Here is a 20,368-nt window from a genome sequence, read left to right on the forward strand (position 1 = left end):
TTCCCATTTGGGGAAGTCTTGGTTGGTTAATGGGCCCATACTTCACTACCATATAAAATGATTGGCTCTATTATTGAATTGAGAATTTTGAGCCAGGTCCTAATTGGAATGTCAATCTGAATTTTTCTTTTGATGGCATAAAAAGTCTCTCTCTCTCTTTCAGCTCACTCACAGCCAACATGTCCAGTGGGAGTGATGACTAAGACTAAATATGAGTATTGTTTCACTCTCTCTCTCTCTCTCTGTCTCTCTCTCTCTCTCTCTCTCTCTCTCTGTCTCTCTCTCTCTCTCTCTCTGTCTCTCCCTCTCTCTCTCTCTGTCTCTCTCTCTCTCTCTGTCTCTCTCTCCCTCTCTCTCTGTGTCTCTCTTTCTCTCTCTGTCTCTCTCTCCCTCTCTCTCTCTCTGTCTCTCTCTCTCTGTCTCTCTCTCTCTCCCTCTCTCTCTGTCTCTCTCTCCCTCTCTCTCTGTGTCTCTCTTTCTCTCTCTGTCTCTCTTTCCCTCTCTCTCTCTCTTTCTCTCTCCCTCTCTCTCTGTGTCTCTCTTTCTCTCTCTGTCTCTCTTTCCCTCTCTCTCTCTCTCTTTCTCTCTCCCTCTCTCTCTGTGTGTGTGTATGTGTTTGTACTTATTGTGTAACGACACACAGAGTTCAAACCTGCACACACCTGGTGTTGTTTTTGGCTTTTGAGGTAATCTCAGCGTGGTAAAGTATTCTGTGTGTGTGTGTGTGTGTGTGTGTGTGTGTGTGTGTGTGTGTGTGTGTGTGTGTGTGTGTGTGTGTGTGTGTGTGTGTGTGTGTGTGTGTGTGTGTGTGTGTGTGTGTGTGTGTGTGTGTGTGTGTGTGTGTGTGTGTGTGTGTGTGTGTGTGTGTGATGATAACATTTAAGAAGCTGGCAGAACGGAACGTGTTCACTGAGTGTGTTTAGTTTTTCTTCCATCTCTCGTCACTCTGCTCCGTTTTAATCTGTTTTCTTTTTAATGCTCTCTCTCTCTCTCTGCTCTGCATCTTTAAAGCCGTCTGATTGGTTCTCCAGTGAGGGTCCTTACAGAGATCAGTTTCAAAAGGTGCTCAGAGGTTCTTGTGGAGGGTGGGGAGATGTTCTAAGGTGCCTCACAGCGGGTTCCATGGGAATGCTCTGTTCTGATGATACTTCATGGAAATCAGATTTCTACACTTGCAATATGGCCAGTTTCTGGTTTCTCCACATTCTCTGCATGTTTGTTTACAGGTAACCATGGCGACTGAAAGCGAGCGTGTCATGTGGGAGTCTCAGCTCGTAGCGTTCTTCCTTTTGCACAATTTGGAAAATGGCGGCTTTACCGGTAATCAGAATGCTACCCAGCGGACCTCCAGTGGTCTAGTTTAGTTTTCTCCACTGAACAGACTCTGAACTCTTTCTCCTGAACAGACTCTGAACTCTTTCTCCTCCAGTGGTCTAGTTTAGTTTTCTCCACTGAACACAGACTCTGAACCCTTTCTCCTGAACAGACTCTGAACTCTTTCTCCTCCAGTGGTCTAGTTTAGTTTTCTCCACTGAACACAGACTCTGAACTCTTTCTCCTCCAGTGGTCTAGTTTAGTTTTCTCCACTGAACAGACTCTGAACTCTTTCTCCTCCAGTGGTCTAGTTTAGTTTTCTCCACTGAACACAGACTCTGAACTCTTTCTCCTCCAGTGGTCTAGTTTAGTTTTCTCCACTGGACAGACTCTGAACTCTTTCTCCTCCAGTGGTCTAGTTTAGTTTTCTCCACTGGACACAGACTCTGAACTCTTTCTCCTGAACAGACTCTGAACTCTTTCACCTCCAGTGGTCTAGTTTAGTTTTCTCCACTGGACACAGACTCTGAACCCTTTCTCCTCCAGTGGTCTAGTTTAGTTTTCTCCACTGGACAGAGACCCTTTGGGGGGTCTGCAGTGGAGGAGCAGCGTTAGAGGTCTGCTGGAGCCCTCTCTGAGAGTATTGCACTTCAGAGAACACTGCACGTGATTTCTCTATTAAAGATGATCTTAAGGTAGCAGGTATAGTGTGGGACCCCCTGTGGAGCACATCATGGTGCTTTGGTTTATTCCCAGAAATGTGTGATCACTGTTGTTAGAACTTTGAAGTGTTTGAAACGTGCTTGCTGACTCTGCAGGCTCTCTTCTGATTGGTCCTTTAAAGACTCATTAAAGTGTGCTGGATGGAGGAGAAGCATTTTTCTCTGCTTCCACTGAGAGGGAGTGGTGCACCGCTCACAACAACAAACTCTCTCCTTTAATTCACATGCACGCGTGTGTGCACGTTACATGTCCGCGTGCACAAATGCGCACGCGCCTCCCGCCTCCTCCTCCTTCTGTATTTCCGTAGTCCTGCAGAGTTTGGCGCGTGCAGAGCAGAAGGAGTTTACCCACAGAGGAGAGAGGAGCGCGCGCTGATCACAGAGAACTGAAACAGGTAAACAGGTGGGCTCGTGCCAAACGCCTCTACACCTGGACTCCAGCTCTCCTGGGATTTGAGCTCCTCTTTTAGGTCCTCATGATGATGAGCCGCGCCGCTCTCTGACAGAGGGAGATGATGATGATGAAGATGATGATGAAGGTTCTCAGTCTTTGACCAGAACCGGTCTAAGATGCCACCGGGCCCCGGAGCTCGGCACGCGGCTCGGATCGTGAAAAACCCGGGATAACTAAACACAGACAAACACACGCAGGACGCTAGCACTGAACCCGAACCGAACCGAACCGGGTCGAGCTGATCCGGGACAGAGAGCGGAGCGCCGGGGAGCAGAGAGAGGACAGGTGAGTCTGAAGATTCAAAAAACTTTATTTAAAGTCTCTGTGAGAACAGAAGAACTTAATGAATGATCAGAGAAACAGTTTAAAGTTAACAGTCAGGGTGAGTGAGATGTCAGAAGTTTATCTGCACTATAGAAGTTTTATAAAAGAGCAGCCTCCTTCAAAATAAAGTGAATAAAACTACAGATTGAATCTTATTTTATTGATTATATTTACATTTAATGTTGTTCCGTTTCAAAGTAATGTGTTACTGATTGAGTAAAACTAGAGAGCTCAAAACATCGGCTCATCTTTTTGGAACCAGCTGCTCCTAAAGGAACTCTGAAACTATCACGTTGGTGGTCAAAGCAAAGATCTTATTTTCAGGTGATTTGGTGAAATCATCCTACCTGTCCTCCTTCAGGTCGGCAGGATGCAGCTCCCGACCCTCCCCGTCCTGTCTGCGCTCCTGGTGCTGCTGTTGGCGGCAGGTCGCTGCACAGCGGCGGCGGCCCTGCTCATGGGAGACGGACGCGCCATGATGGACATGGTCGGCCGGTACACGAGGACGAGGCCGGTGGCGGGATTCTCTGGACATGGAGTTAAAACAGGAGAGAGAGAGAGCAGGTCACACAGCAGAGCAGGTCAGTAACAAAACATCTACTACACCTACATCTACATCTACTACATCTACATCTACTACACCTACATCTACATCTACATCTACATCTACATCTACTACACCTACATCTATATCTACATCTACTACACCTACATCTACATCTACATCTACATCTACACCTACATCTACATCTACTACATCTACATCTACTACACCTACATCTACATCTACATCTACTCTAGTGACATCTACTATAACTACATCTACTATAACTACATCTACATCTACTACATCTACATCTACTACACCTACATCTACATCTACATCTACTACATCTACATCTACTACACCTACATCTACATCTACATCTACATCTACATCTACTACATCTACTATAGTGACATCTACTATAACTACATCTATTATATCTACATCTACATCTACATCTACTACACCTACATCTACATCTACATCTACATCTACTACACCTACATCTACATCTACTACATCTACATCTACTACACCTACATCTACATCTACATCTACTACATCTACTATAGTGACATCTACTATAACTACATCTACTATAACTACATCTACTATATCTACATCTACATCTACTATAACTACATCTACATCTACTACATCTACATCTACTATAGTGACATCTACTGTAACTACATCTGCTATATCTACATCTACATCTACTATAACTACATCTACATCTACATCTACATCTACTATAACTACATCTACATCTACTATAACTACATCTACTATAACTATAACTACATCTACTATATCTACATCTACATCTACCATATCTACATCTACATCTACATCTACTACATCTACTATAGTGACATCTACTATAACTACATCTACTATAACTACATCTACTATATCTACATCTACATCTACTATAACTACATCTACATCTACTACATCTACATCTACTATAGTGACATCTACTGTAACTACATCTACTATATCTACATCTACATCTACTATAACTACATCTACATCTACATCTACTATAACTACATCTACATCTACTATAACTACATCTACTATAACTATAACTACATCTACATCTACTATATCTACATCTACATCTACCATATCTACATCTACATCTACATCTACATCTACTATAACTACATCTACATCTACTATAACTACATCTACTATAACTACATCTACATCTACTATATCTACATCTACATCTACTATAACTACATCTACATCTACTATATCTACATCTACTATAACTACATCTACTATATCTACATCTACATCTACTATAACTACATCTACATCTACTATATCTACATCTACATCTACATCTACATCTACTATAACTACATCTACATCTACATCTACTATATCTACATCTACTATAACTACATCTACATCTACTATATCTACATCTACATCTACATCTACTATATCTAAATCTACATCTACTATATCTACATCTACATCTACATCTACTATAACTACATCTACATCTACTATATCTACATCTACATCTACTATAACTACATCTACATCTACTATATCTACATCTACTATAACTACATCTACTATATCTACATCTACATCTACATCTACTATAACTACATCTACATCTACTATATCTACATCTACTATAACTACATCTACATCTACTATATCTACATCTACATCTACTATAACTACATCTACATCTACTATATCTACATCTACATCTACTATAACTACATCTACATCTACATCTACTATATCTACATCTACATCTACTATAACTACATCTATATCTACATCTACATCTACATCTACATCTACTATATCTAAATCTACATCTACCATATCTACATCTATCCTGTATGTATGAAGCGACTGCGCTGTGGTCAGAGATACGATCTCGACGGCTCTGCGCTCTGCGTTTTGTGTTTTGCGCTCTGCGCTCTGTGTTTTGCGCTCTGCGTTTTGCGCTCTGTGTTTTGTGTTTTGCGCTCTGCGTTTTGCGCTCTGCGTTTTGTGTTTTGCGCTCTGCGTTTTGTGTTTTGCGCTCTGCGTTTTGTGTTTTGCGCTCTGCGTTTTGCGCTCTGCGTTTTGTGTTTTGCGCTCTGCGTTTTGTGTTTTGCGCTCTGCGTTTTGTGTTTTGCGCTCTGCGCTCTGCGTTTTGTGTTTTGCGCTCTGCGTTTTGCGCTCTGCGTTTTGTGTTTTGCGCTCTGCGTTTTGTGTTTTGCGCTCTGCGTTTTGCGTTTTGCGCTCTGCGTTTTGTGTTTTGTGTTTTGAACTGAGGAAGTGATTCATCATAAACAGTTGAGGCAGATTATGAATAAATGTAATTATTCATCTGAGTAATAAAGACAAACAGGAAACACATTGCTGTAAACTAAATGTGTTCACCTGTTTAGTATGAGAAACATGTGCTTTAAGTATCCCACTGAGGCTTACAGAGCACCAACAACGACAACAACAACAACGTATGTCACAGATAAATGTTAAATAAGACGCTGCAGACATGACAACATTCATCATAAACACAGTTTGTATTCTTTCCTTTCAGAGGGTCACCACAGAGATCCTCAACACAAGGACAAGTTCATCACACACCTGACAGGTGAGACCACTCAACAAACACTTCAGGTGGAGGGAGCTCCATCTGTTTGTGTTGGATCTGAACCAACACACAGACCTGACCAGTACAGACCAGTGTGATGTCACAGAGATAAAACCATCTCAAACTGTAACAGAAACCCTTCAGACCCTCCTCTGTGTTTTCCCTGTTTGGATGATTTAAAGGGAAGTTTTTTTTTAACGAGCAGGTCGTTGTTGTCTCACTCATGCATGACCTGGAAGACGTCTGACTCACTTCCTCTGCAGAAGGTTTTAATAAAGATGAGTGCTAACGTGTAAACAACATTGTAAGGCAGGTTGCAATTCATTAAGAAGTCTGGGCTGCAAGTGTTTATTTTTGGGGGGATAGAGAAATGAATTCAGCACGTTTTTATCAGACCTGAAGGATGTAGAAAGAGAGAACAGTAAACCTGTTCCAGCTTCTTCATGTTTATCTAGTTTTAGTGTATTTTCTAAATTAATGATCTGTTATTCAGCCTCTGAATCAGTAAACATATTCTCAAGTCTTCACACACTGCACCTCCATTATAAACCAGAAATGACGACAAACATCTTCAGACTTTTCATCTTATTTGGCTTGCACTGTGATGCATTTTTATTTTATAACTTCAAAACAAAATGGGTCTGTCTGGTTTTATCTGTGCACCAGACAGATTCATAAATGATTTTATAGACTGTATAAAAGAAGAAAAAGAAGTAAAGTAGATTCTGAAACCTGCAGTATTTATCATGTCCAGCAGGGGGCGTCTCCACTTGTTGATTAAAGGAATGTGATAATGTTGAAGTCTATGATAAAGTGGATCTACTCCTCCCTTAGTAAACATTTCCCTCTTGAGTTTATGGTCTAGATCTTTAGTTTCAAGTCTTCTTCAGTACGTCATTCAGTACATTATGGTCCCATTTAGAGTCAGAGAGACCAGAAGGAGGGTAGGAACTAGGCGGGGCTACCTGAGATTGACACGTGCAGCCATGGCGACCTGAAAATGTCTTGTTAAGCATTTGGTTGTACATACAGAACCTCTGAGGAGATGGCCGTTCTTATTGTCAGTAAAAACTTTTTGTATAAGGAAGTGACCATATTTGGATAAGTGGGAGGAGCTGAAGAGAAGTGAGGAAACCCCTCTCTCAAGCTCCACCCTCTTCTCCAAATATGGTCACTTCTGTTTGGGAAAAATAACGATGGCCACGACGTTTAAGTAAATTATGGTCCCACTTAGAGTCTAATAGGAAGGAGGGGGCGGGGCTACCTGTGATTGACAAGTTGTGTTTTCCTGTCCTCAGGTCCTCTCTACATCAACCCAAAGTGCAGAAAACATTTCCACAGACTGTACTACAACACCAGAGACTGCACAGTACCTACCTGTGAGTACACACACACTTTGTCAATTGGTCTTCACTTCAAAGGTTAACAACAGTCAGTGGTCCTCTGTATGATAGATATACAAGCACACTCACACACACACACACTTAGTCTTATCATCAGTGTAATCGTGTCACAACAGCAGCAGCTCTTATGCTCTTTAATCATGCATGTAGACCTTTGTTTATCTTGGAGAGAGTAAGAGGGTGTGTGTGTGTGTGTGTGTGTGTGTGTGTGTGTGTGTGTGTGTGTGTGTGTGTGTGTGTGTGTGTGTGTGTGTGTGTGTGTGTGTGTGTGTGTGTGTGTGTGTGTGTGTGTGTGTGTGTGTGTGTGTGTGTGTGTGTGTGTGTGTGTGTGTGTGTGTGTGTGTGTGTGTGTGTGTGTGTGTGTGTGTGGAGACAAGTTTTATCTTGTTGATCTCAAACAAGCTCCTGCAGCACATACACACAGTAACAGTGATGGGAATCGAACCTTGGACCAGTGAAGTCACTGTGACCTGGTTTCATGTGCAGAGGATTAAAGCTACAGGAGCTGTGAAGGTTCAAACCAGTTTGGTCCATTACATCATTCTGTCCTATCAGGTGATTGTTTGAATTAAAGGTTGACTTCTTCACGGTTCATTTGTACGATGACTTAAAGTTTGATCCTAAAGTACAGAACCACCATGATGGTATCTGTGCAGCATTGTTCCTCATTATGAGTTTCACCTCTGAGTTTAGGTCAGGTCTGATGGTGACATGAGGAGAACACCATGACTCCCTTTAAGAAATGACCTCATTCACATGATCCGTTCCGAAACATTAATCAAGCAAATAAGACAGATTGAGCTTCAGGCTAACAGTTTGTGTGCTAAGCTAGGCTAAACCCATCTCTTGTCTTGTGACTGCAGCGGTTGCTTAGTCCACTTTTAGAACAAACATGTTTTTTAACCACAGATGATCATGATGTATTTTCCCCTCATCAGATTATAAAAGATGTGCTCGTCTGCTGACTCGGTTGGCCAACAGCCCTCGCTGCTCGGAGAGATAAACACTCTGGTAAGACTTCATCTTTTATGTACACACAACAACAACGTAGGGAACACGTCTGGACCTTTCTGCTTGTCATGAAGGGTAAGGGTAAAAGTCTCAATGCACAGAACTGTAACGTTTCTGTCTGCAGAGCGTTTGGTTGTTGTTTCAGTTTGTCTCATGTTGCCGGTCTCACTGCAGGGAACTCCTGATTTTTTGGATTAACATCATTATCTGACGTCAGCGTGAGAGCAGGGCGTCGCTGCAGGCGAGCAGCAGTTTTACATGAGACCACAGAAGAAGAACATAAACAGCTTCATCACAGTTACATGATTGTTCTGTGAAATATAAAACCAATGAGCACCAAACACACGGCAGACAGAACGTCACAGAACACCTGAGGAACACGGTTCTATCCCCTGACCCTTTTAAGACGTGTTCTACCTGGAGCCAGGAGAACCTTCAGAACAAAACACTGTGAAACACAAAGAGCCTGAGGTACCAGCTGTAGAAATACAGTCAAGTAGAACCTTCCTGCTTTTAATCCTGGATCTAGAGAAGATCTTAGAGAACCTATAGTGTGTAGAACTTTGTTTCTTTAAGAAGCCACAGAGTTTATAAACCTGTGGAACCTGGAGTCCGTTCTGTTACACCAGACACTCACTCACTAAGACCTTAAAGGCTTTATATGTGATGTTTGATCCAGCAGATGTCGCCCTTGAGCTCCAGCATGAAACAAAAACAACTGGCGCTGCATTGTTGTGTTAGCATGCTAATGCTAGTGATCTTTATTATGCTGGTATCTTCACACTGCATGTAAATTTACCTGAAATGAAATCACATATTAAGTCTTTAAATTTGAGCTGAGGAACATCTGGATCAGATCCCCTCTCTCTCTCCTCCTCCTCTCTGATGCTTCTTTACTTTTATTTATTGTGATATAATCTCCTCAGCTTTGAACTGATTTACATAAAGAATCTGTTTCAGAAGATTCCAGAGTTCAGATCCGAACACGGCAATCAAACGTGAGTTATTTTACAATTAGAGCTCTCTGAGTTTTGTTTTCTCTTCTCTCGTTCCAGCAGCCTCTGTTGACACAGAAGAAGAAGAAGAAGAAGAAGACGAAGAAGAGGAAGTCCTCCAGCCAATAGAAAGTCCTCTGATTCTGTACCAGACTTCTGGAACTGCTCAGCATTACATCACACTCTGCACATGCTCAGTCAGTTATTCACTGAAGTTAAACATTTTGAAACTCAAACTTGGGAATCCATCATCTCCAACCCAAACTCTGTTAGCTTTAAGCTAACTCCACGTCTTGGAGACGGATCAGGACTCTAGACAAATCCTCATCCTGATGTAGTTAGTTCAGCATCTCACAGCGTGTTCTCATTAACAAGGTCCTCAGACCTGGACCTGGTACTGATCCTAGCTAACAGGTCCTCAGACCTGGACCTGGTACTGATCCTAGCTAACAGGTCAACAGACCGGGACCTGGTCCTGGTCCTAGCTAACAGGTCCTCAGACCTGGACCTGGTACTGATCCTAGCTAACAGGTCCTCAGACCTGGACCTGGTCCTGATCCTAGCTAACAGGTCATCAGACTGAGACCTGGTCCTGATCCTAGCTAACAGGTCCTCAGACTGAGACCTGGTCCTGATCCTAGCTAACAGGTCATCAGACTGAGACCTGGTCCTGATCCTAGCTAACAGGTCCTCAGACCTGGGACCTGGTCCTGGTCCTAGCTAACAGGTCATCAGACTGGGACCTGGTCCTGGTCCTAGCTAACAGGTCATCAGACTGAGACCTGGTCCTGGTCCTAGCTAACAGGTCATCAGACTGGGACCTGGTCCTGGTCCTAGCTAACAGGTCATCAGACCGAGACCTGGTCCTGATCCTAGCTAACAGGTCATCAGACTGAGACCTGGTCCTGATCCTAGCTAACAGGTCATCAGACCGAGACCTGGTCCTGATCCTAGCTAACAGGTCATCAGACTGGGACCTGGTTCTGGTCCTAGCTAACAGGCCATCAGACCGAGACCTGGTCCTGATCCTAGCTAACAGGTCATCAGACTGAGACCTGGTCCTGATCCTAGCTAACAGGTCATCAGACTGAGACCTGGTCCTGATCCTAGCTAACAGGTCATCAGACTGGGACCTGGTCCTGATCCTAGCTAACAGGTCATCAGACTGGGACCTGGTCCTGATCCTCGCTAACAGGTCATCATACTGAGACCTGGTACTGATCCTAGCTAACAGGTCGTCAGACTGGGACCTGGTCCTGGTCCTAGCTAACAGGTCGTCAGACTGGGACCTGGTCCTGGTCCTAGCTAACAGGTCGTCAGACTGGGACCTGGTACTGGTCGTAGCTAACAGGTCGTCAGACTGGGACCTGGTCCTGGTCCTAGCTAACAGGTCATCAGACTGAGACCTGGTCCTGGTCCTAGCTAACAGGTCATCAGACTGAGACCTGGTCCTGGTCCTAGCTAACAGGTTTCAGACTGAGACCTGGTCCTGGTCCTAGCTAACAGGTCATCAGATTGAGACCTGGTACTGATCCTAGCTAACAGGTCATCAGACTGAGACCTGGTCCTGGTCCTAGCTAACAGGTCATCAGACTGGGACCTGGTCCTGATCCTAGCTAACAGGTCATCAGACTGGGACCTGGTACTGATCCTAGCTAACAGGTCCTCAGACCTGGGACCTGGTACTGATCCTAGCTAACAGGTCCTCAGACCTGGGACCTGGTACTGATCCTAGCTAACAGGTCCTCAGACCTGGGACCTGGTACTGGTCCTAGCTAACAGGTCCTCAGACTGGAAGTAGGAGGAGAGTTGATGGAGGAAGGAGATTAAAATGAGCTGAGTATTCTTGTGGTCTTGTTTTGAAGCAGCTGATCCTTCTTCACTTCTGGACTCATCTCAGCTGTTTCTCTGTATTTATCAGACTCTAGTTTCAGTTTCTGGTGTTCAGACTGGACAGAAGATGGATTTCTATCTTTTTAAGGCTTCTTTGGTTTCTGAAGGAGCTGGAGACTCAGCAGAAAGTCTCCTGGAGGACCGGACATGTTTATCTCAAGTGTTCTGGGGTTACTTTGGACCGCTGAACGGCTCCACATGTTCCTGTCGGACATATCTGCTGATTGGACAATGGCTGAAGATCAGGATTTATTCTCCTGAGATGCTAAATATGTTTAATCGTACATAATGCTTCATAATCATATAACATATTTATAATGTTCAAGCTGAAGCCTCGTGTGCAATATGTACATACTGAGAGGAATAAAGACTCATGTTTCATATGTTTTAAACTCAAGTTTAGAGTCTTTATGTTGCGGTCTAACTGCGTCCAGTTAGACTTTCTATCATACTGCTGAGATATAAACGGGGAAGTCTTCTGTTCTTTTTGTTCTTTGTTGGGCAGTTTATGGAAAGACGAGCTAGCACACACTTCATGTCATCTCTTTGTTCCTGTAAGTCGGTTAAACCTGTCTCTTATTAATGTCCAGCAGGGGGCGACTCCACAGGTTACTAAACCAAGCATCTGTCTTTAGGTCTAAGGAAGTGACCATATTTGGACAAGTGGGAGGAGCTGGACAGGAGCTAGGGAAACTCCTTCCACTTTTCCAAATATGGTCACTCCTTCTGAAAGGTAGTGAAAGAGGGGGCGGGACTACCTATGATTGACTACTAAAGCAATCTGTGAGGCAGGCGTAGAAATGCTAATGACAAGGCCCCAAGGAGGAGATAAGAGAATCCTTTATTTAGGAGCTTTGAATCCAAAGAACACCGACCCCAAACTGTGTCATTCAAACTGTCGGATCGATCTCATGATTTCCAGACTCAGCATTTAAAAAACGCGATGCTGAAAGTTCCCTGAGAGCTGAATGGAGCAGTGTTTCCCTCATGTCTCTTCATCAGGACAGAGGTCTGTGTTGATCGATGTGAGCTGGTTTGTAAGATGCTCTGGTTCTAAAATCAGACCTCTTCAGTTTCATGTGTCACTGAGCAGCTTCCTTAGGAATGCATTTGGTGATTACAGACTGTGTCATGGTATGATGACATCATGTCACAAATCATAGTTTGATTTGATGAACCCTATTGCCCCCCAACGATCAGGGGGTGTGGCTCTTTCCGAGGCTTGTTGCAACCAAATACATGTCTGAATAATTTCAAGTGCCTTAAACAGGATTCTAACTTACCGGCTGCTGCTTTTCCAACCCGCCTGCTTGGCGAGCCTCTTGAAGCTCTTCGTCCCTGAGGCCCCCCCCCCCCCAGACGGATCATTGTTTTTAGCTGTTTTTACCTTTTAGCTCGTTTTAGCAGCATGCGCGACCATGTGCCGGCACATACGTCCTGCACGTTTAACCAGCTAACAGACAGAAATATGAACTTTTATTCTTTTTCTGTGTGCATATAAAACTCTTCTGTGACCATGATTCCTGTCAAACTTTCTTTCCCGTCCCGTCTCAACAATCCCGTGATAAGTAGTAAAATACGTTGGCGTCTCGGAGGAATCCCTACGAGGATCCCGTAACCTGCGGGACTCCCTCTACCGGGAAGCGTCACCAACCGGATGCTGTGTACTTCTGCAACTTACAAACATGGCAGCGAACACAACACAACCTACCGTCAACAACATGAGCGTCAAGACAAACCACAATCAGTTTGTGATCAGTTTCTGTGAGCTCTGTGATTGCCTCGTCGACCTCAATCGTCTCGTGTGATATGATTCTTTCAAACGTGAAAAGATGTTGAAGCCCCGCTTGAATTCACCGTAAACCTGCAGAGTTAGTGAAGTAGGAGCCTGCTGCTGGTGAACACGCTGGCTTTACAAGTGTTTGAAGTCAAGTTTCCATTTGATTTAGTTTGGTAACGATTAGAGAAGATAAGAGTGACGTGATTCTTTCTGTGAGACGCAGTAATTATAGTCTCTGCATCATTACAGAGAGTCCTTTAACCGGATAATGATCAGTCTGTCTGTCTGTCTGCGTTCAGCTCAACGTGCCTCACATATCGCTTACAGCCGTTTGATAGTAATTAGGTAAACTGTCAAAGGTGTGTGTGTGTGTGTGTGTGTTAACAGACAAGCTGAAGTCTGTGCCAGAACTGCTGCAGATCTGGTCTGACTGGCAAACACACACGCACACACACACACACACACACACACACACACACACACACCTGTACCTTGAACTGTCCCCATACAGGGTCGCATGGAATTCAAACGGGGTCCTCTGAAATGTCTAATTATTGATCAACAAAACATATAAGACGTTATCCAGTTTAACTACATGCTAAAAGCTAACAAACGTGCAGTATCACCACAGACGAAGCCTGAGTGGCGTCCCCCGTCTGTCCCTGCAGGGGGCGCTGGAGTCCCATCGATGGCGTCCCCCGTCTGTCCCTGCAGGGGGCGCTGGAGTCCCATCGATGGCGGTCTCCATGCTGGAAATGCTGTCTCAGTCTAACTTTGAGTCAACCTAACGACAGGCTGAGAGCTGGAGCTGAGGCGGGTTTTAAACCTCCTGACAAACCGTTACACCGCGCCCACCTGTCAATCAGGTCAGCTACACGCCTTATTGTGAATAACTCTTATCCTTCATCAAATCAAAACTGATGAGTCATCAAAACATTCACCCCCCGTACAGTGTGTGTCCATCCAGACATGAGCTAATCACACCTATTTGGTTTTTTGAACCAGGCTGTAAACATGTTCATCTCTGCTGTAAAAACAGGCTTTTTAGAATGGGTGTGTATGTGACTTCCTGTGCTTCTGCAGCCAGCCTCTAGTGGACACTCCAGGAACTGCAGGATTTTGTACTTTTCATTTTTCAACATAAGCGGTTGCTGCTTGCTCATCGAGTGTCCAGCATTCACTTCCAGCCTCGTTAATGCGCGCTCACCTGTCACATGATTGAAAGAATAATAATTTGAGCAATAAGCTGTTTGTTTGTGTGTTTTGGATGTCGCGGGTCCTCAGAATCTCACGAGCCAATAAAGGTGGAGAACCTCTGATTTAACGAGTTAACGTCTGTCATGTCATCAGTTTGATATTGAATCTTTGTCATGACTGTATGAATCCTGCATGCTGTAAATACTGTGTAAACATGTCGACACTGACCATAGTTTCTAAGTCATTTACTGCATTAAATATTTATCTCTTTGCACTATTGTTTACATCTGTATATAAACATTGTCCGGTTTCATTTGAATGTATATAATTCTATATTTTTCTTATTTGTACATTCTGATCCTAACAGTCTGTTTCTATATTTATACTCAAACTGTAAAACACAGAGACATTAAAACTGTTGTCGTATTCCTCGTCTGAGTTTACATATTTGACCAATAAGAGACGTGTCATCATTTCCTCTGGTACACTGAGCTAGCCAGGATGTTATGCTTCTTTGATGCTTATGATGATGAAATGACAAAGTCATTACTTTAATGATCATTAGTTATGAAAAGAATCAAAAAAACCTCACACATATTTTAAACAGAAAAAACGTTGCCAGTGTAGTTTTTGCACTTTAGGCCGTGTGCAGGAGTTTGCCTAATTGCTAATTAACATAAAATAAGCAATTAGCAATTAGCTAGGACTTCTACTTTGTATGGATATAGTTTTATTTTCAGGAGTATTAAAGGTTGAAATGTATTGTGACAGCCCCTGGATGATAACAAACAACAGACTATCATCAGTGTATACGATGATATGCTGAACTCTTATTTTCACATGATGCCGTTTGAGACAACAGGATGGTTCATGTGGAGTCTTTCAGCTTTGTTTTTGGTCTCCACCACCTCCAGAGGGAAATATGATAACCAGTTTAAGCTCAGATCAACATTTAAACGCTTCATAGCTAACTTTAGACAACAGTGACTTTAACTAACGTGATGCTAGTTTGGCTGAATGCTAATGATAGTAGCAGTTAGTAAACGATGGTGGAACACGGTCTGACACAGTTACATAAAATGACCAGAGGAAGGACTAGACGAGCAGCTCGGTGACTCACACCTGAAGCAGGTAATGACTAATCTATGATGAATTACACCTGAGTGTCTGCCAGCTCTGCTCTGCTACTGTCTCCACACACACACACACACACACACACACACACACACACACACACACACACACACACACACACACACACACACACACACACACACACACTGTAAATAAACACACTGCGTGTCTAACATTCCTGGGAGGGGATGTTTGATTGAAAGCTCAGGGTTTCAGTCCAGAGATATAACAGGTGATGTTTTAGTTTCTGTGCGTATGTTAACAGTCTCTAAGCGGTAACCACGGCGACCTGAGGCGCGTATGAAGACCTAAGGGTCTTTGGTTCATTTCTTTGTGAAGTCGGGCTGAGTCCATGTGAGACCGGTTTAATCGTCGTTCTAAAGCAGCTTCATATGTTCTTTTGTCCAGGAGTGCATGAGGGAAAGGGACTATAGAGGACTATAGAGGACTTAAAAAGGGTTGTGATGACTTCACAGAGAGGACCAGGAGGACTTGGAGGACTTGGAGGACTTGGACCTGCAGGGGAATAGAAGAGTCTGATGAAGACGGTAAAGAAAGATGGGACTGTGTGGTATTGAAAGACCTGGAGGATCGTTGGGGACTAGACGACTTGGAAAGGAACTGGATTTGTCAGAGGAATCTTGCAAAGGGCTGTTAAGACTCAGCTCCTGGACTTGGAGGACCTGAGGAAACAAGATAAATTTAAAAAGAAGTGTGAAAGAGGAGAAGGATGGCTTGGGACTAGAGAGAACCAAAATAAAGGAGGCATGTCGAGAATCAGACGACTTGGAGGAGGACTCAGAGGACTTAGAGAGACTGGGAGCCTGAACTGTTTTTTGGAGTCTGGGTGGCCTAATGTGTACACACACACACACACACACACACACACACACACACACACACACACACACACACACACACACACACACACACACACACACACACACACACACACACACACACACACACACACACACACACACACACACACACACACACTCTGGGTGGAAACACATTAAGAAGACAGATGGCTGCAGAGGGACTGATGTTTATCCAGCGGGTTATTTAAAGACAGAAGACGGATTGATACGATCGAAGAAAAGATAAAGACGTGAGAGGAAGAAGAAAAGAGAGCGAGCGAGAAATGAGAGGAGAGATAACGACTGTAAACACACAACGAAGACAAACAGACGACAAACTCACTCACACTTTTCTTTTTCCACTCAATCTTTTTTTAGAAATGTTTCCAGTCGATTTTCTGAGCTTCTGATCCAAATGTTAACGCATTTTTAATCACTCCAGACATTCACAGAGTCGGAAATCAGGGAGAGAGAGAGAGAGAGAGCGAGAGAGAGAGAGAGAGAGGGGAATGAAGGGAAAGAAGCCACAGGTGGGAAGTGAACCCAGGCCGCCCGCTTGAGACAACAGCCTCCATACATGGGGCGCGCGCACTAACCACTAAGCCACCAGCGCCTCTATGTCGTTCTTTTTTAACTGGAATCAAATTGAAGTTTAATTCATCCAAGCTGTATGTTAGCCTAGCTTAGCTGCTAAGTTAACTGCCATGTGATCGTTATCAGGTTTTTTCCTCACAGGAAGGAGAGTAGGCTATATATCTTATTTCCTGGTGTTTTCTCAGGTCGTGTGTCTAATTTAAGTTTCTGTTTGTGTATGTGTCAGCTCATATTCAGTATCAGTGTGTCTGTGTTGGGTGAACATGTAGCAGAACATTTGTGGTGTTTTGCAGCTGAGCAGTAAACATATGTTGAATGAGTTGAGATAAGAGCAGGTTGTGAAGTTAAAGCTCCTGGTGGTGATAGAGTCATAAATACCAGACTGACAGCAGAGCGATCCTCCTTCAGCCTGCTCATCATCACACATCCACATTACCCAGGATTCATCTGAGCGACCACACTTCACAATCCCCGCGAAGCAATTTGATGCACATTATAAATTAGAGCTGTGTAGTAGAGTACAAACATGTGATCACATTTTTTTAAGATGCAGAGTTCTATTATTGGAAATATTGTAAACACATATTTCCTTCAGGCGCTCAGCTTCAGACTGCTCCTCCATCACATATAATCACTTTTCCATGGCTGCTCGTCCTGATGTCATGGGATGAACATCAGTCGTGCTGTGACTGATGGACAAATCAGACATTTCCGATTTATAGAGACATAATCAGGGTTGGGAAGTAACGGATTACATGTAAGGCCGTTACGTATTTAAAATACAAAATAAGAGTAACTGTATTCTGTTATAGTTACAGTTTAAATTGGTGTATTCTGAATACAGTTACTTTCTCAAAAAAAGGATTACTTGTAGGGATTACTTGTAGGGATTACTTTACGGCACTACACGCAGGTTGCACTGTGCAGGTGCAGAAGCAGGTGGCTTTATGTTAACACTTTCCACACGCTCCACCGGCTGAGAGTGCTCACATGCGGGGAAAGAAAGGAGGGTTAATGTCCGCTGGCTCGCATGTAGCTTGTCCTACACTCACAAACAAGGTCTATTTTAAATTGTGTATTTTTATAAGGGCTTTCTGCATCAATGTTCGAGGCTCAGTGGCTGTAGTTTGGACATGCAGAGCAGAGAAAGCTGCTCTACTTTAATATACTGTAACGTTCTGCTTAGTGAAGTTATGAGACCTTATTCAGTTTCCATGGGTTTTATTTCCCAAACTTAACACAGGATACTGAGGGCCGTAGCCAACGCCAAAATAACAAACCTACAGTCTCTCTATGAGTAACGGTACTCCCCAGCTTAGCTACCGCACACACACTCACACATACCCACACAGACACACACACAGCGCACAGTCCCACCTTTCCCTCAAGCTCTCGACCAATCACACACTTGATAACCTGCGTAGAACACTGTCATAGGCACTTGAAATAGCAGTCGTTATCTTAACTAACAAAACAGTTAACAACATGAAATCTTATCCGTTACAATAATAATTTTATGTGCTTGACGATTTTTAAAAAATCATTTAAATATTGCTGGGTGATCAATAACATTTTTCTGTGGTGGTACAAACACATATTTATTAATGCCTTACAGACTTTAAAGTGTACTCTTAGAGTATAACAAGTGGCAAAAAGAATGATGTGTTCCAGATAAACACGCTCAGCTAGACGATTTTGAAGTAAGCTAAAAGTAATCCAAAAGTATTTAGAATACATTACTTTACTTGAGTAATCCAAGGGAATACATTACAGATTACATTTTAGGACATAAAAGTAACCCTCCCAACACTGGACATAATGTTGTAGTAGTGTGAAACGACTTAAATATGTTTTTAAGACCCCATCAGCATCTGTCTTCTTAAAGGAGAGTAAAGTTAGGTTTCTGTATTCCAGCAGGTGAATGGAATAATAAAGGTGAGACGATGCTCAGCTCTTTACAGCTGCAGTTCCTCCAGTGTCCACTAGAGTCTGCTTCCTGCAGTGAGTCAGTCCTCATAGAGCTCCATGTTAAAATGTCTAACTTTACAGCTGCAGTTCCTCCAGTGTCCACTAGAGTCTGTCTCCTGCAGTGAGTCAGTCCCCATAGAGCTCTATGTTAAAATGTCTAACTTTACAGCTGCAGTTCCTCCAGTGTCCACTAGAGTCTGTCTCCTGCAGTGAGTCAGTCCCCATAGAGCTCTATCTTAAAATGTCTAACTTTACAGCTGCAGTTCCTCCAGTGTCCACTAGAGTCTGTCTCCTGCAGTGAGTCAGTCCTCATAGAGCTCCATGTTAAAATGTCTAACTTTACAGCTGCAGTTCCTCCAGTGTCCACTAGAGTCTGTCTCCTGCAGTGAGTCAGTCCTCATAGAGCTCCATGTTAAAATGTCTAACTTTACAGCTGCAGTTCCTCCAGTGTCCACTAGAGTCTGTCTCCTGCAGTGAGTCAGTCCTCATAGAGCTCCATGTTAAAATGTCTAACTTTACAGCTGCAGTTCCTCCAGTGTCCACTAGAGTCTGTCTCCTGCAGTGAGTCAGTCTCCATAGAGCTCTATGTTAAAATGTCTAACTTTACAGCTGCAGTTCCTCCAGTGTCCACTAGAGTCTGTCTCCTGCAGTGAGTCAGTCCTCATAGAGCTCTATGTTAAAATGTCTAACTTTACAGCTGCAGTTCCTCCAGTGTCCACTAGAGTCTGTCTCCTGCAGTGAGTCAGTCCTCATAGAGCCCCATGTTAAAATGTCTAACTTTACAGCTGCAGTTCCTCCAGTGTCCACTAGAGTCTGTCTCCTGCAGTGAGTCAGTCCTCATAGAGCTCCATGTTAAAATGTCTAACTTTACAGCTGCAGTTCCTCCAGTGTCCACTAGAGTCTGTCTCCTGCAGTGAGTCAGTCCTCATAGAGCCCAATGTTAAAATGTCTAACTTTACAGCTGCAGTTCCTCCAGTGTCCACTAGAGTCTGTCTCCTGCAGTGAGTCAGTCCTCATAGAGCTCCATGTTAAAATGTCTAACTTTACAGCTGCAGTTCCTCCAGTGTCCACTAGAGTCTGTCTCCTGCAGTGAGTCAGTCCCCATAGAGCTCTATGTTAAAATGTCTAACTTTACAGCTGCAGTTCCTCCAGTGTCCACTAGAGTCTGTCTCCTGCAGTGAGTCAGTCCCCATAGAGCTCTATGTTAAAGTCGTTAAATCTTGTGCGTGTTTTCTGACTTTTCCCATGACTTGGCGCTCTCATGTAACCATGACGACCTCGATGTCAAACTGTCCTCGTTGTGTTTCTGCTCTCGTCTGTTCGTGTCATTACTGCTGTTACTCTAATCACTGCATCAAGAGTTTGAGTTCAGCGTGAAGAAAACAGCCGACTCTTTGAACGAACGATGAAGGTCTCTCCTCGACTCTGACTGCTGACCTTTGACCTCCCACAGGAGAGCAGCTTATTTCCCTGAAGAGAGAATGAAAACAACTTCAGCATGTTAACTGTGAGAAACATGAGAAGACTTCCTCCTCTCAGTCTGAACCAA

At 43.5% G+C, this 20,368-nt stretch overlaps 1 protein-coding gene across 6 annotated transcripts; it reads left to right on the forward strand.

Annotated features, from left to right (window-relative positions):
- The first annotated feature begins 346 nt into the window (after positions 1–346).
- LOC110004342 (ALK and LTK ligand 1-like) lies at positions 347–14,689 on the forward strand. Of its 6 annotated transcripts, none has more exons than XR_010665566.1 (7): positions 350–2,775; positions 3,176–3,395; positions 5,931–5,984; positions 7,283–7,363; positions 8,326–8,398; positions 9,454–10,822; positions 11,136–14,689. XR_010665566.1 is itself a non-coding variant. In XM_020659891.3 (6 exons), exons 2-5 carry the CDS (start codon positions 3,185–3,187, stop codon positions 8,388–8,390), a joined length of 411 nt encoding a protein of 136 aa, XP_020515547.1. In that variant the 5' UTR covers positions 347–2,775; positions 3,139–3,184; the 3' UTR covers positions 8,391–8,398; positions 9,454–14,689. The 6 variants fall into 6 exon arrangements, 3 of the variants coding, with proteins under 3 accessions (XP_020515547.1, XP_065808292.1, XP_065808291.1); XR_010665567.1 differs by having other exon boundaries at positions 9,454–10,237; XR_010665568.1 differs by having other exon boundaries at positions 9,454–10,237; positions 11,176–14,689.
- Positions 14,690–20,368: the final 5,679 nt, after the last annotated feature.

Source organism: Labrus bergylta, chromosome 24, assembly GCF_963930695.1.
Source record: "Labrus bergylta chromosome 24, fLabBer1.1, whole genome shotgun sequence".
Taxonomy (NCBI): Eukaryota; Metazoa; Chordata; class Actinopteri; order Labriformes; family Labridae; genus Labrus; species Labrus bergylta.